At 36.5% G+C, this 15,621-nt stretch overlaps 1 protein-coding gene across 3 annotated transcripts in view; it reads left to right on the plus strand.

Annotated features, from left to right (window-relative positions):
• The window catches only part of LOC150076514 (trafficking protein particle complex subunit 11-like), a gene marked incomplete at its 3' end in the record, with an annotated part of 510,629 nt that overhangs the window by 187,806 nt on the left and 307,202 nt on the right, over positions 1 to 15,621 (plus strand). For all 3 annotated transcript variants that reach the window (XM_090388020.1, XM_090388018.1, XM_090388019.1), the window contains 1 exon segment: positions 12,818 to 12,914. In XM_090388020.1, coding sequence (XP_090244146.1) covers positions 12,818 to 12,914 — 97 coding nt within the window.

Genomic DNA, 15,621 nt, shown 5'->3' on the forward strand with positions numbered 1-15,621 from the left:
TAACGAAGCATTGCAGGTCATCTAGACAAGACAGCATGGGTTTACCAAGGGGAGGTCTTGTCTGACCAATTTGATAATTTGATTGGATACTATAATGTGGTCACAAAGGAACTGGATGCAAAAAATAATTTTGCAACTCATTAGCATTGAGCTTGCCCAATCCATTCAAGGCCTTATACACCTCAATTGGATCACCTCGCAAGTGCTTAGTCTCCAGAAGCTGCAATTTTCAGAACTTAGCTTTTCTTGGTAACACCAACCCTTTGTTCCACTTACCAATCTCGTTGCCCTTCTCTGCACTCGTTCCAGCAGCTCTATATCTTTACTAAAATGAGGCCTCCAGACCTGTATCCAGTACTCAAGGTGTGGCCTAACCATTGCCTTATACACGGGGACAATGACTCCCTTATCCCTGCTAGCAAAATTCCTGTATATCATTGATAGTACATGTTGATTTGTTAAATTCAGATTTGTATTACTGTTTACTTTTTTTCCATGATGACTGTTAATGGTATCAACCAGCAGCAGAATCTTCCGACTTTTTTTTCATCTGCTGGTAGAAAGGAGATGTTTCATGTTCACAATATTCCTTGGATGCACAAGGTTGTTGGCATTGTCAGTGACTAAGGGTGTAAATATTTTTCTAGTAGTAGTACTAGAGAAACGTTTACACTTATAAAAAACACAACTAACCTTTTGTTTGGCAAGTTTCCCGTTTTTTACATTTCTCCTTCTGAACCAAACTTTTTCTAGTAATTCGTCGTTTAAATAGCCCCAATTCCAATGACATATCTCAAACTTGGGCCTTGGTAAAATGCAAAATTTTTTTTACGTTACTTTCCTTTTGGGTCTCAATGAACTCAGGGTAGTGCAGCTGCCCCAATAACATCATAAGATTGTATGCCACTATTATTTTGTCTGAACAGAATTGCTTTCCAGGAGAGTTTTTGGTTGTCACTATTCTTTCACTTGCATGTCCACTTCTGCTGCTTTTCCAGAAAGGAATTGGGAATTTATATTTTTCCCTATCTAAATGATTGTAGTTGTCCATTGAAAATTTTTGATATGAAGTATTTATGCGATTTTTTAGCTTTTTTCTGAGACATTGCGTTTACCACTTAGCATTTCTAGAATGATTTTAGAACAAGAATGTGAACAAATTCATAGTCTGTTTTGCATAAATTTGATTTTTTTTTTTTTTTTTTTATGAAACCCCAAACACGAAAGGTATCAAAACCTATAGTACTTAGTACCGTGCATGGGTTGAAGGAGAAGTATGGGGGGGAGGGGGATGCCGGAAACTTTGCTCTAGAGACTAAACATGGGTTTCACCACTTTAAGCCTCCAATAAGCAAAGTGGTGGTATTTTTTTTTTTTTTGTTACTGCAGTTTTTTCTCAAGCTTCCGTAATCATCTTCCTATTCTTGTTAATGTGTATAACCATTGACTTCACCACATCAAACTGTTTGGCAATTGGTGCCAAGGTCATAACTTATTTTTCTGTGTTCTATGTTTAACTTGTTAGACTCCTTTCATTTTCAAGCAGTTTTAATAAATTTTTTTTATTTTACTTTAACTCTTAATTTTAATTTATGCAGCATAGAAATAAACTCTTGGAGAAAAAAATGAAGTTATCTTGAAAAGTGCAAAAAATTATCCTTCCTTTTCAGAGACAACTAGCTAAAAACTATTAATCACAAAACAGGGCAACAGTCCAAATGTCAGGCAAGATTTACACTTCTTGGAAAGTCCAAAATGCTAGCACACTGTCATGTAGGCATTTAAAAAAAGTCCCACAAGTGGACATGTGCTACACTTTGTAAACTTTTTGATATGCCCATGTGAGAGTACGTTAGCAGTTTGGACTTTCCAAGAATTGTAAATCTCGCTTGATATTTTATAGTCATCTTGAAAATGAAAAGTTACAAATCATGGCACATTGATCTCAAATTGCAGTGAGAGAGGGGGGGGGGGGTTAACAAAGGACAAATTAGGGTAACCATTGTATTAGCTTGTTCTCCCTTTGTGAAGTATGGAGTTTTCTGTTGTTGGTGGCTATTTGAAATTTGTGTTTGTCATAAACTAAATTTTTTTTTTTTTATGTTCCTTTTTGGTTACATGATCATATATTATATCTGAAACTGGTATAATGCAATGATCAAGATTGCATTATATTTAAATAGGAATGTTATTTGTCATAATATTTGTCTCTTCCATTTTCTGGTTGTCACCAGAAAATAATTTAAAAAAAAATAATTTTTAACCATTCATCAAGAAATAAACTACGTGGATTATCCAGTAAATTCACTTATTTTGTTTGTTTTTACACTTTTAATTTTGGTTCTTTTATTTATTATTATTATCTTCTTTAATAGCTGAGTATCCTCTTGGATTGTTGGTCAGAATTCATTACCATGACAGTGCAGTGTCAGCCATGGGAAAGAGCAGCTACTTTTTTTTTTTTGTATGTGAAACATCCTCGTACCCTCAATTGAAATTAATTAAAAAATTGCATACCCATTTGGAAATTTTTTAAATGCTAAGGGAATGATATGCTACATAGAGGAACAAAAATTCAAAGCTTTCTCTTATGCCATTGGTAAAAAATTTGACACATCACTTTATCATTAGTGTCACTTTATCAGCAATGAGTTGAAAAAATTTGCCACAAATCATGGCCATAACACAAGTGGAAGGTGAACCAAGAGAAGGAACCTTTGCTATAATCCAACAGTACGGCTGCTATAAAACATTGAGGAAAGGACATAGATGGGGCAGGACAGCAAGCAGGTCGGCAAATAAAATTCAGTAATTTATCCGTTTATTGAATGTAATTACTGAAGTAAATAAAAAAAACCAAAAAAAACCCCATTAGTTATTTGAAAAAGCATAAGAGACATTAAAATTGCATGAAAAAATGATTGTTGTCAGACTTTCTGGTTCAGATAGACAGGTGGGCTAGTAATGCTAGATTGGCATCAAATTTATTTAAAGTAATAAAAATGGATTTTTATCCAAATAAAAATGTATTTTGTCAAACCTTTCAGATTTGACACACACACACACACACACACACACACACACACACACACACACACACACACACACACACACACACACACACACACACACACACGCAGTAGCATTGCATTGCATTGCATTGAAACACCTACATACCTAATTGTGTCACCTCTGCCTTGTTTAGTCTGCTGCACTGTATCCAAGCTACCCGTTTCCATGTAGGAAACTTGTGCATTATGTAGCATGGCCTGGTTCTGGAGAGTGTAGTTTTGTAGGCTGTCCACAAACCCATGCTGTCCAAATAGCATCCCACAATGTCTGGGTATTTGATGGCACTGATGGCCCATTCCATAACATTACACATCATTGGCTGAAATTGGCAGCCTTGAGAAGACAGAATGATGAAATACTTACTCAACCAGTCCAATGTCCAATTATTCAGCCTTGTGACACAGAATATGTTGTCTTGTTGAAAAATTGCTTGGTGATCTAGGAGGACTACCATCATTAAATTTGTGATCTAGAACTGCCACATCTAATTTATGAGAAATACTGTAATGTATAGTAATACTGCAAAACTGGATGAACTTATAGATAACTACAGTATTTAGTAAGTAATTTATGAGAGATTTATGAGAAATACTGTAATGTATAGTAATACTGCAAAACTGGATGAACTTATAGATAACTACAGTATTTAGTAAGTATGATGAACAAGTATATTATATTACAATAATAATTTTTAAAAAAAATTTTTTTTAATTGTCTGAAGACTCCCTAATTAATTTTATTTCTTAGCAATTTGGGTTAATTATAGGTAGAGAGTAGTGTGTAACCAAATGTTTACTTATACTCTAAACCTAGATGTACTCCATAGTTTTGCTTGAATATATCTGTAGAATATATACTTATTTCTCTTGATATTCTGCCTAGAGAAATAAGTATATATTATTTTTAAATATATAGTGAATTCCAGTTGGGACCATCAGGACTAGTGCACTTTGGTCTGATTAAGCGGCTGCCCCAATTATGCGAAGTTTCACATAAATAGTTAGAAAAATATAAAAAAGGGCCAACTACCATTCTACTGAGCAACAAATTATTTATTCAAATAAATTTCAGAATAAATTAGAGCCAAATATTTATATTTAATATTTTTATATTCTTCATGCAGAACTTTCCATTTTCACTTAGCGTCAATATCAACATCTTAATGACCTGTCCGAGGATACATACGTCGTCCTTAAAGTCCTATCTAATCATATTAAAGCAAAATAACACAACAAATTAGAGAAAAAGATTTGATATTTAAAATTTTAATTTATGTAACAAACATGCACATGACTTTCAACTTTTAATTCCTAATTGACATTGATGGAGGAATTTATCAAGTGTACCTACTGTGTTTTTTGATTGACTGTGAGTGAACAAAATCAGCACAGACATCTAGTGCAGATAATGGACTGCCTTTTTTGCCTTCCTGCATGAAGCATTGTTGTAACCCTTCAGTGAATTTCCTGGCATCCAATGTAGTCACTCATTCAAGTTCAGTTGTGTCACCTTCATCACTTTCCTCGCCTTCTGATTTCTCGTCTTGGTGTTCTGATAGAATGCTTTCAATTGCATTCTCACAATCTTCATTTTTGTAGTAACATTCAATATCATTGTCAATACCTTCAAATTCTTCATAGTTCCTAACTTTTTTTTTTCAATTCTGAAATGGCTTCATATTCACTTTTGGCTGTTTCTGGCATCTCCAAGCCTGAAAGCTTAAAACTGTAGTGAGAAAAACAGTTATGAATTGTCTTACTGCTTATTTCTTGCCAACTATCTGCAACAAACTGTACCACCTGGAGAAGGTTAACCTTTGCACTCACTCACTTCCTTGGTTGTGAAAGACGATGTCAGTAGATTTTCTTCAATCCTTATAGGATGTGGTTCACTAACTTTTTTTCACTTACTACATCTTCAATTTTTTTATGATTCCCATATCCATGCCTGCACCAAAGATGTGTTGGCAGGCAGAAAGTCCAGCTGGATTTTTTCAAACATTCTGAACACTTGGGGTATGCCCCAAGTGTTCAGAATGTCATGAATTCCCACAATTGTCATGAATCAGAAGAACTTTTCTTGATTTCCATTGTAATTCCAACTCCCACCTTGTTAACCCTTCCTTAAAAATTTCGGAAGTTATCCATGCATTCTTATTAGCATGGTACTCGACTGGTAAACTGCCCATTCTTAGCTCCTTAAAGCATCGAGGCTTAGCACTTTTCCCATTAACCAACAGCTTCTTTTTATCAGTTCCTGGCATGTTTGAACAACATAACACATATGAATTATTAATATATATCATAAACCACTCTTATACCCTGTGGAGTTACTAATATATTTTATTTAAGCATGAGCCTAAACTAATATACTTTGGGTAACTTTTCAGATATCTTGACGATACCCATCATCAGACTGTGCTGTCTGCTGACCGAATCCTCTTTTCGGGTTCATGGACTTGAAGTGAATGGGTCATTACCTGAAACGTTACCCAATGTATATTAGTTTAGGCTAATGCTTAAATAAAATATATTAGTAATTCCACGTTTTATAAGAGTGGTTTATGATATATATTAATAATTCGTAATGAATAACAACCGCGTAATATCCTTCCCAAACTATATTACAACATAACACAGTTATATGATCCATTGCTTTCTTTGAACCCAACAGTGTTACACGACTGTAGCACAGAGAATCATCTGGCGTGGCATGATAAAACAGGCCTGTTTCATCAGTACCGTAGATATTATCTGCAAAAATTTTCTGAAGTAAGATGAATAGTTTCTTGATTTTGAACTTTACGTTTCTTCTGAACTTTACAACGTCAGCACTATCTTTTTCGCCATGTGCTTTCTTGAATTTAATCTCAAGCCTACATTTCCATCAAGATAACCAACCATCTGTTGCTTTAAAATCATCACGACCCAGCTTCTTATAGCTAACTCCTTGGACTTCTTTTTCAACATTGGACCACTGACGCACACACCTCTTCCAGTTACAATTGAGAACCATTGATTTTGGGCTTCCTCAACTCAGGATCCTTATTTGGATGTTTACGTTTTTGGGATGCTCCCTGTTTTTCGTTGCGTGTCCATTCTTCTTGCAGTTTATCTTGCTGGTGAATCGAGCTTTCAGTTGTTGATTTTGGTACTCCAGTTATCTCTACCAAACAATGATGACTGATATCGGGCGGATGTCCTTTTATTTGGTCCAATAAGGCAAATTTTTCGGCTATTGACAAATCTCTATGTGGCATCTTGTTGAGGGTCTGAAATTTTATAAAATTATAATAAAAAAATTATCAAAAATCACAGCACTGAAAAATCTCTGCACTTCCTGATTCAGCATTGGTTCAGTATCAATGATAGCATAAGTGCACACAATTGACACTAATTAGAGACTCTACGCTCTGAGAAGGCAAAGCGAGAGTGAGACGAGAGATGATTCATTCACATGCAACAACTAAAAGGGCTGTGGGCAGTGGTGTGCTGGTAAATTTATAACAACTGGCCCATCACCCTTTTTCAAACTTCTGTCCTCTTTGGAAACTATGCTGTGGTTTCTCCCTTTGTGAGAATTGCAACCCTTCCCCAAAAAGTATAAATGAATTCCATTACCGTACTGTATCAGTAAACATCCCATTAAATTTGCCGCTTCTTCTTAGGGTAATGACTTTGTGGTTCACAACAATTCTAGAAACATGAAATCTTTGACAGATGTAGAGCATGAGAACATCATTACCTTAAGAAGAAGTGGCCCAGGCAAAATTAAGAAGATGTTTTGCTACCAGAGATAATCCCTACACTGATGTGTAAGGATGGGGGAAGGAAGCACAAATGGTGCCAAAATAAGCATGCCCCGGCTGAATTGTCCATATCGCCATCTTATCACCGAAATGCCACTAACCATTGTGGATTGAAGTAAGTACCACTCTACAGTTTATAGCCATTGTCAATTTAATTAATAACTGGGTGCTGCAGTCTCCTGCCCAAATTAAACAGCACGTTGCCCCAATTAAGCGAAAAAAACCCTGACTATTTTCTCGATTAGATTCTGTTCTTTAAGATTTGTCCCCAATAAATGGCTTTCCCCATTAATTGGTGGTCCAAATACTGGAATCCACCGTAATTATTCTTTCCATATACATACATACGTGTATATGTTTGTATATGGAAAGCAACAGGTGGATGGTTATCTTGATGGAATGTTGTGTCTGCGTGCACGCACAACATACATGCATGTTGTGCGTGCAACAGACACAACATTCTTATGAGCTTTCTTTCCAAGCTCATAAGCATGTAATAGTAATGGAGGCATGTGATGCAAGTGTTATGAGCTTGTTTTCCAAGCTCGTAAGCTTAGAATCAAGTACTTACACTTGATTCTAAGGCTAAAGCTAAAAATAAAACTGGCAGTACTTTTTCAATGATCATCACTTCCCCCATATATCATGTAAGCGGTGGGTACAATAGAAAAACAGTTGGAAGGGGAAAAAAAAGCAGTGCATCTGATAGATGATATGCAAGTTGCTTATTTTCATTTTGGAGTATGAGTAATGGTTATGGGTAAATACAAATGTATATGCTAGCTATACAGCCTCACATAACAATTTGTAGTATTGTGACATGATTTTTAGAATTACTTAAAGTACATTGCTTGCTTATAACCCCAGGAGCTCAGATCTGGTAAGTATGGGCTTGGCAAACCCAGAGTCCTGAGCCGGATATCATCATTCTTCTCTTTCTTAGTGATTCCCTTCTACTTCTGACTCTTGTTCTCTCTCTCTCTCAGGATAATTCAGGCATTCTTTTTTTTCTGCTGGTGCAGCATAAGCCTCATGCTTCCTTTCACCATATGGCTAATAATAATAATAATAAGTGGCTCTGTCCCCCGTATGGTTACCACAAGAGAAGGGCAAGATCATCCAGCCCCACCAACTGGAAGTGCTTCCTGTGTGCCGACCGGGCTAGCCGGGTGAGTAAAGTGCCTGCCTGGCAATCCAAAGGTTGCGGGTTCGAATCCCGCCTCAGGGTTGGATCAAAGTACTGCAAAAACCTTGGGAGGTGCATTATGGCCACAGAAGCCGATGCGCCAACAACTACCAAAAAAAAAAAAAAAAAAGGCTTCCTGTGCAACTGCGCTAGTGACCACCTGGGAAGGGAGAAAATGCCAACGCATGACGTGGAGCATCGAAATGAATACATACATCATGTAAGCATACTACGAAATAATGAAGCTGGAGACCGATATGATAACTAATAGGGTGAAACTACAAACGAAATGGCTGGAACGATTCTCGGATATTCAGGTCAGCGAATAGCAGACCAGAGAAGGACCATAGCCAGAGAAGAACTTGATAGCTCCTGCAATCTTGTAAAAAATCAAGCAGGACGTGAGCGATCAACTACAAAGGATAAACAACAAAGAACCAGAGGAGGAAGAGCAAGAAGAGCGATCAACTACAAAGGATAAACAACAAACCAGAGGAGGAAGAACATACCACCACTGAACTAGAGGAGGAAGAGCAAGAAGAAATACAACCCACAGCAACTGAAGTGGAAACAGACAAGGTCATGATATCCAGAATAGAGGACGAGTGAACAGAATTTGAAGGAATGGACCCCACAAAGACTCACGATACCGAAGCAGAGGCCGAATAGGACTTGTGGAGAGTCACAGACCACCTGAATTAGCCCATAATACCGCATTACCTCGACAGCAATGGTGCAACACTGGAGGCCATCTGAAACACAGCCTTTTAAAATGCACTGCTTGTTTGATGTTTGTGGAGCAATCAGGTACGGGACATGATATTGCCAAGGGGGACGTCTTTGTGTGTGCGAGATGAGGAAATCAGGCAACAACTCAGCGTTGTTATGGGCTTATATGAGAGCTTGAAGGACAGGGTGGATGCCCTCAAAGGATCTAAATTGAGGGGCCCATCAAGCTCTCAGCTGCCCACATCAATGCCAGAGCTTGCACTTCATCATCATGCAACACAGCGGCAACCCCCAAGGCAGAATGCTCTGATCCCACAGGAACTAGTAGTTGTTGGTAACTTTATTGTCAGGGAAACAGGAAACATGGTAAGTAAAACGGATAGGTGGAACAAGACCAGGGTATGTCTGCCAGGGACAAAGGTTGTAGAGTGGATATCATCTTTTAAGGGCACAAAAGGTAATATTGTTGTACACGTTGGCACTAATGATATTAAGAGTAGGAGACCGGTGCAATTACGTACAAGTACAGGTCACTGTTAAAAAAAGCTGTGAATTAGGGTTGAATTTGAAAGTGTCTGCAATTCTGCCCAGACACAACAGGAGGGAGTATATGATGAGAATGTTGTCAATCAATTCAGCCCTAGAGAGAGATTGTTGAAGGGTAGAATTTTTCTACCCTTCCACATGGAGTAGAATTTTTTCAGCCTGATCTGTACTTGTTAACAGGAGAGACTGCTTCTACAGGGATGAGATACACTTAAATAGAAAGGGCGCAAGAATATCTAGCTTGGGGTGATACAAGGACTAATAGATTAACAGTATCCACTGGCAGAGGTGAAAGTGATTCTTGCACTGCTTCTATTGGAATGAGCAGCAGCCTGGAAAACAAGATGCAGAATATTTGAGAGACTGCCTGCAGTCATTGCGGTACAAGTAAACACAGGTTGTGTTAGGGTAGCTAAGAATAGGAACATGTGCATGTATACTTGCGTATACACCAATGCTAGGAGTTTGGTAAATAAATTTGATGGACTTGAAGTATTGCTCAAAACATCAAAGGCAGATATTGTTGGGATATTAGAGACATGGTGTCACAGAGATTTACAGTGGTCTGAGACAGTATTTAAATTCTATATGGTGGGACCAACTGATGATGTTAGCAACACCAAATTTAAAATGGGGAGCATTCAAAGAATTTATCTTGGAAGCTACTAGGCTTTGTATACCAACTGAGAAATATTGTTCAAGGTTTAGGCCTAAATGGATGTCAGATGAACTAATGAGACATGGAAGAGAAGAAAAATGCACGGGATACATATAAATTAATGGATCTGTAAATTAACTGTAAATTAATTGGTCTGTAACCAAGTCACAAAGGAGATTAAGCTGGGAAAGGCAGATTATGAGAAATCTTTGGTAAAGGATGTAAAGAAAAACAGCAAAGAGTTATTTACCTATGTGAACTCTAGAAGGAAAGGGATGAATCACATTGGTCCACAGGATATTGATGGTTCAACTGTTGATGATCCTGCTCAGGTGGCTAACAAACTAAATGAGTATTTGCATCTACATTCACATATGATGAGTTAATAAGGGAGGGGAATGCCAGAGGTGAGTTAAATTCTGGCAGTGAGCTAGATGTGTAATAACTGAGAGGAAAGTGGAGGAGAAATTGTTGAAGATAAACATAAAAAAAAAAGCACCCGGGGTGGATGGATCTATCCAGTTATATTAAAGGAGGCAGCAAAGGAAGTAAGCAAACTCTTAGCCATAATTATGAGAGCTTCATTGAGGTCAGGGTAGGTACCCATGGGCTGGAGATGTGCAAATGTGACCCCAATTCACAAAGGAGGATTAAAGGGCGACACAAATAATTATAGACCTTTTAGTTTAATTTCTGTTCCAGGAAAATTAATGGAGGCATTTGTTAAAGAAGCACTGCAGGATCATCTAGACAAGGCTTCAGTTATAGCTCAGACACAGCATGGTTTTGTTAAGGGAAAGTCTTGCCTGACCAGTTTGATTGGATACTATAATGTGGTTACAAAGGAACTGGATGCAGAGAATAACTTTGATATCATATATTTGGATCTTAGAAAGGCTTTTGCTACTGTTGCACATGGAAGACTGCTGAACAAATTGGAGCTGTGTGGCATTGGAGGCAGATTTCTGCTATGAATAAAGGGATGGTTGAGTGGGAGAAGACAGAGTATTAATCAATGAACACTGCACTTTGTGCACTAATGTTATTAGTGGAGTCCCTCAGGGTTCAGTGCCTGGGTCCATTGTTGTTTTCTGTATTTATAAATGATATTGATGATGGTATATCAAGCTTAATGTCCAAGTTTGCAGATGGTACAAAGGTTGGCAGGGTTGTGAAGGACAGTAATGACAGCATGCTGCTACAACAGGATCTAGAAAAGTTGAGCAGATGGACTGAGAGGGTGACAAATGAAGTTTAACATTGAAAATGTAAAGTACTACATATGGGACGCAGTAACCCCAGAGTAACGTGTCAACTCTAGTACTACAGTGACAGTGGTAGAGAACTAACAGGACCTGGAGTAATTGTGCAGGCAGATATGAAGTTTTCTGATCAGTGCAAATGGTCTGCAAGAGTAGCTCATGGTGTCTTGTCAATGATATACAGGAATTTTTCTAGCAGGGATAAGGAGGTGATTATCTGCTTGTATAAGGCAATGGTCAGGCCACACCTTGAGTACTGTATACAGGTCTCGAGGTCTCATTTTAAGAAGGATGTAGAGCTGTTGGAACGTGTATAGAGAAGGGCAACGAGATTAATGAATGGAACAAAAGGTTGCTCTTACGAAGAAAGTCCTAAGTTTTGCAAATTACAGTGTCTGGAGACTAGGCATCTGTGGGGTGATCTGATTGAGGTGTATAAAGGCTTGAATGGTTTGAGCATGCTCAATGCTGATGGGATTCTTCCTTTTGCTCAGAATAATCACCTGAGAGGGCATAAATTCAAATTGAGGAAAGACAGATGTAGGATAGATGTGTGGAAGTTTGCCTTTGGACAGTGGGTAGTTGGTTGCTGAAACAGACTTCTTCCATCTTTTGTTGTGGTAGTTGATTGCCTAAATAAATTTAAGGCTGAGCTGGACTGGTATTTGGAACGAATGGAGGGGTGAAATGGGAGCTTTTTTTTTTTTTTTTTGCTGATGCTGCGTAAGCTTGCTTTCTTGCATCATATGCCTCTATTAATTCTAATGCTAATAGCATTTCAGTAATCTCTAAACTTTCCAAAGGACTGTTTTAAAAGTTAACCTAGCGAAAAAGAAAGTTGAACTGATTTGGTGATCATCCCTACGTAGTGTCTTGTAATAACCATTCTGGCAGTCCTATTTCTGATTACATTGCTCGAAAGAGGGCATTGGATTTGAGGGGCGGGAGTGATGATCATTGAAAAAGTACTGCCCAGTTTTATTTTTGACTTCAGCCTCTGGTAATGTCTTGATTTGTTAGTAGCTTGTTTAACGTAGGGCAACAGCCTTTTATACCCAGCCTTTGGCAAGTTTAGATGCTATTGCAATGCTATGACCCTTGATTGTTTTGGATGCCAAGTGCTTTGTGGTTCCTGCCAGGGTTGGAGATTTTGACAGATGAAATTCTATTTAATTCCATTATACATATTTTGTGTTCTGGCATTTATCTTTTCACATAGTTTACTAATCCAGCAACTCAAAAGCACCTTCTCAAATGATTACTGTTTTTGTAATTTTAAATGAGTCCAAATATCATTTATTTCTATTTCAATGTAGTGCAATGTTATATGAGTAGATTCCAATTTTGGTGTAATTAAATTTGGCACAGGATTAATGTGATGATTAGTGTTGTGATGACACTCAGGTTTTTTTCTGCATTCAATATGTCATACACCTTTTGTATAATAAAGAACTTGTTTAGGTATGTTTGTTCAGTTTTTATATTTGTTGCCAATATTGCTTTCCCCCACCTTACTCTCACATTAAGAATTTATTTTTCTCCCTCCCATCTTTTAGGCATTACAAACAAGCTTTCATGAATCTAATGGAAATAAGGATATCTGACATTAACATCTTAGAAATTAAGATTGTGGCCGGATTTATCAACTATAAGGTACTACGATTCTTTCTGGATATTTTATAGTTCATTTTTAATAACATTTAGATGAATTATTTCATATTTGCTCTATTTATCTTCAGTATTTACAGAAAATGCTAGTCACTTCTTTAAAATTTATTTCTTACTAAATGTAACATATTAACAATAATTGCAGAAACTTCTTCCCCCCCCCCCCCAATTCTCTGAAGACTCAGATTTTCCCCAAAAATGACTACTTCATAAGAAAAGTACTTTTAATAGTACATATGTTGGTCAACATCTGTTCTGATGAATGTGATTTGCAGTCACCATTGAAACATAAACAGTTATTTTTGTGTCATCTGTGTTATGATAATTATTATTTCTATTTATACTGCTGTTAAACCCTAGGTGCGAAGTATGCTTGTTTGTGCTTACTGTATGCTTGTAGATCTTACAGTGATGGATAATTTTCCATTTTTTTTTCTGATAATTATAAGTATTTATATAAAGGAGCTCTGCTTTCTTAAAAGCTCTAGGAAAGGAATAACTTTTTTTCTTTTTTTTATAGTCCTACTGATATTGTACTAACCATCAACTTTGGCCACTAGGTGGACTGCCAACCTGCTTGTAAAAGTTAGTTCCCAGGACTAAAAAGAACTAGTGGAAAATGAAACCTACCTGCCCATTAAGGCTAGAAGGCCTTAATGTGCAGGTAGGTTTCACGATAGTCTAGTGGAACTGAGGTTTTGTTTTCCACTATACTATTGTGAAACTGAGGTTTCACTAGACTATTGTGAAACTGAGCAAGACATTACTCAACCTAAGAACTTGAAAAAGTGGGAGCTAGAATATATTCAGTGTACATCCATATACTGAATATCCTACCTTCCTCATTATGTCATCATTAATTAATCATCCTGTGAGCAAACTTTCTCTATTTTTACTATAAAGATGTTTAGAAAATGCTACTGGATCATCTAAAATGATAAAAGATTACAATCAATGGATTTACTTGCCAAAAACTACCCAAAAAAAAAATTACCAAATTAATATTGCTATTAAGATTTTTCCCATGCAATTTTTAATGCTCCCAAAGGTTTTTAGGACTTGTTGAATGTAATAAAGATGAGCTTGTGTAAAAGGTACAATCCCAGGCAATCACACAGAGCAAGAGAATTATGATACAAAGAGATGGTAATTTAGTTCCAGCACTTTTTTCACTTTAAAGTTTTCAGCACTTTCTCATACTGCTTCGATCAGTTACTACTTTCTCATCTATGCTGATCAGTAGTTGTCATGAGGTCACTAGCCCACACTGTATGTATATGAAGTCGCTTTTAGTTTTGATTTCTCTTTGCTGCATGTACTTTGTGTGTTTGTACTATTGGCAATAAGTTATTTTTGTTTATATATATGTTTTCTGTAGTGTCAACTGTAAACTGCATGCCTTCTACATAATATTCCACCCCTTTTGTACATCTGTTTTGGATTTAACATATTTACGTAAAATTTCATTAAATTTAATCTGAATTTTCTCCAAAAAAAAAAATTGTTGCTCTACTTTTGTTATGACCTCACCTTTTTGGCGTGTATCTTAAATCCAAAACAGATGTGATGTTGCTGTCTTTACCAGCAATCTTGATGTTTGAATGTAAAGAAGATACAAGGGTTGTAAGTTATGTGATAATATTCTTTTCTAGAGTATCTGTGTGTGTGCATATATTTTTATATATAAAGAGAAAAGAAATGAGGAAGATAGAGAGTGATAAAAGGGAATAAAAGGTTAAAAACACATACACACACACACATGCTTGAAGTGGTGAAACCCATGTTTATTCTCTAGAGCAAAGTTTCCGGCACCCCCCTCCCCTATACTTCTCCTTCAACCCATGCACGGTACTAAGTACTATAGGTTTTGATACCTTTCGTGTTTGGGGTTTTCATAAAAAAAAAAAAAAAATGCACACGTATGTGTGTAGGTTAGGGTTGAATTAATAAGTCAGTTAAGTGCGAAGATGGAAGTGTAAATTACACAAAATGCCAAAAGCTAATAAGAAAAGGATAGCAGAAATATGAGAAATTGTAGATGTAAAAAAGAAAGAAATTAAGTAAAATTATAGGCTGAATTGTAAAGCCAATTAGAGAGGATGACCTGTAAAGTAAAAATGATTAAGTCAAAATGATTGAATTAACAAAAGTAATAGTAACCAGCAATCAGATATGGGTGCGAAAATTTTGCTATAAGTAAAAAAAAAGGGGTGTAGAGCAAATATGCAATTAAATCTACACAATATAATAGTGTAGCTTAATTTAATTTATTATGATACTCACCTTTTTATAATTTGCATTGATGTTGGAATAAATTGGATGATAATTTTAAATTTAATTTAGCATGAATAAGTTAGGATTTAAAAACAGATTAAAATGTGCGCAAGGAAGTAGAAGTGCACGTCTTTGTCCTTGGATTTTAGTTATACGGTTGGAAACAGAAGGCCAATAGCCATAACAAGTGGGTTTCGTTTTACACGTCTTCAGTTGGCAATGGTTCTACTTCCTTGTGCACATTTTATTTCTGTTTTTAAATCCTAACTTATTCATGCTAACTTAAATTTAAAATTATCATCCAATTTATTCCAACATCAATGCAGATTATAAAAAGGTGAGTATCATAATAAATTAAATTAAGCTATGCTATTATATTGTGTCAGTTATAAATGGTACTTTAAGAGATCTACAATTT

This window comes from Mastigoproctus giganteus, chromosome 13 (assembly GCF_048544385.1).
Source record: "Mastigoproctus giganteus isolate SK-2022 chromosome 13, ASM4854438v1, whole genome shotgun sequence".
NCBI lineage: Eukaryota > Metazoa > Arthropoda > Arachnida > Uropygi > Thelyphonidae > Mastigoproctus > Mastigoproctus giganteus.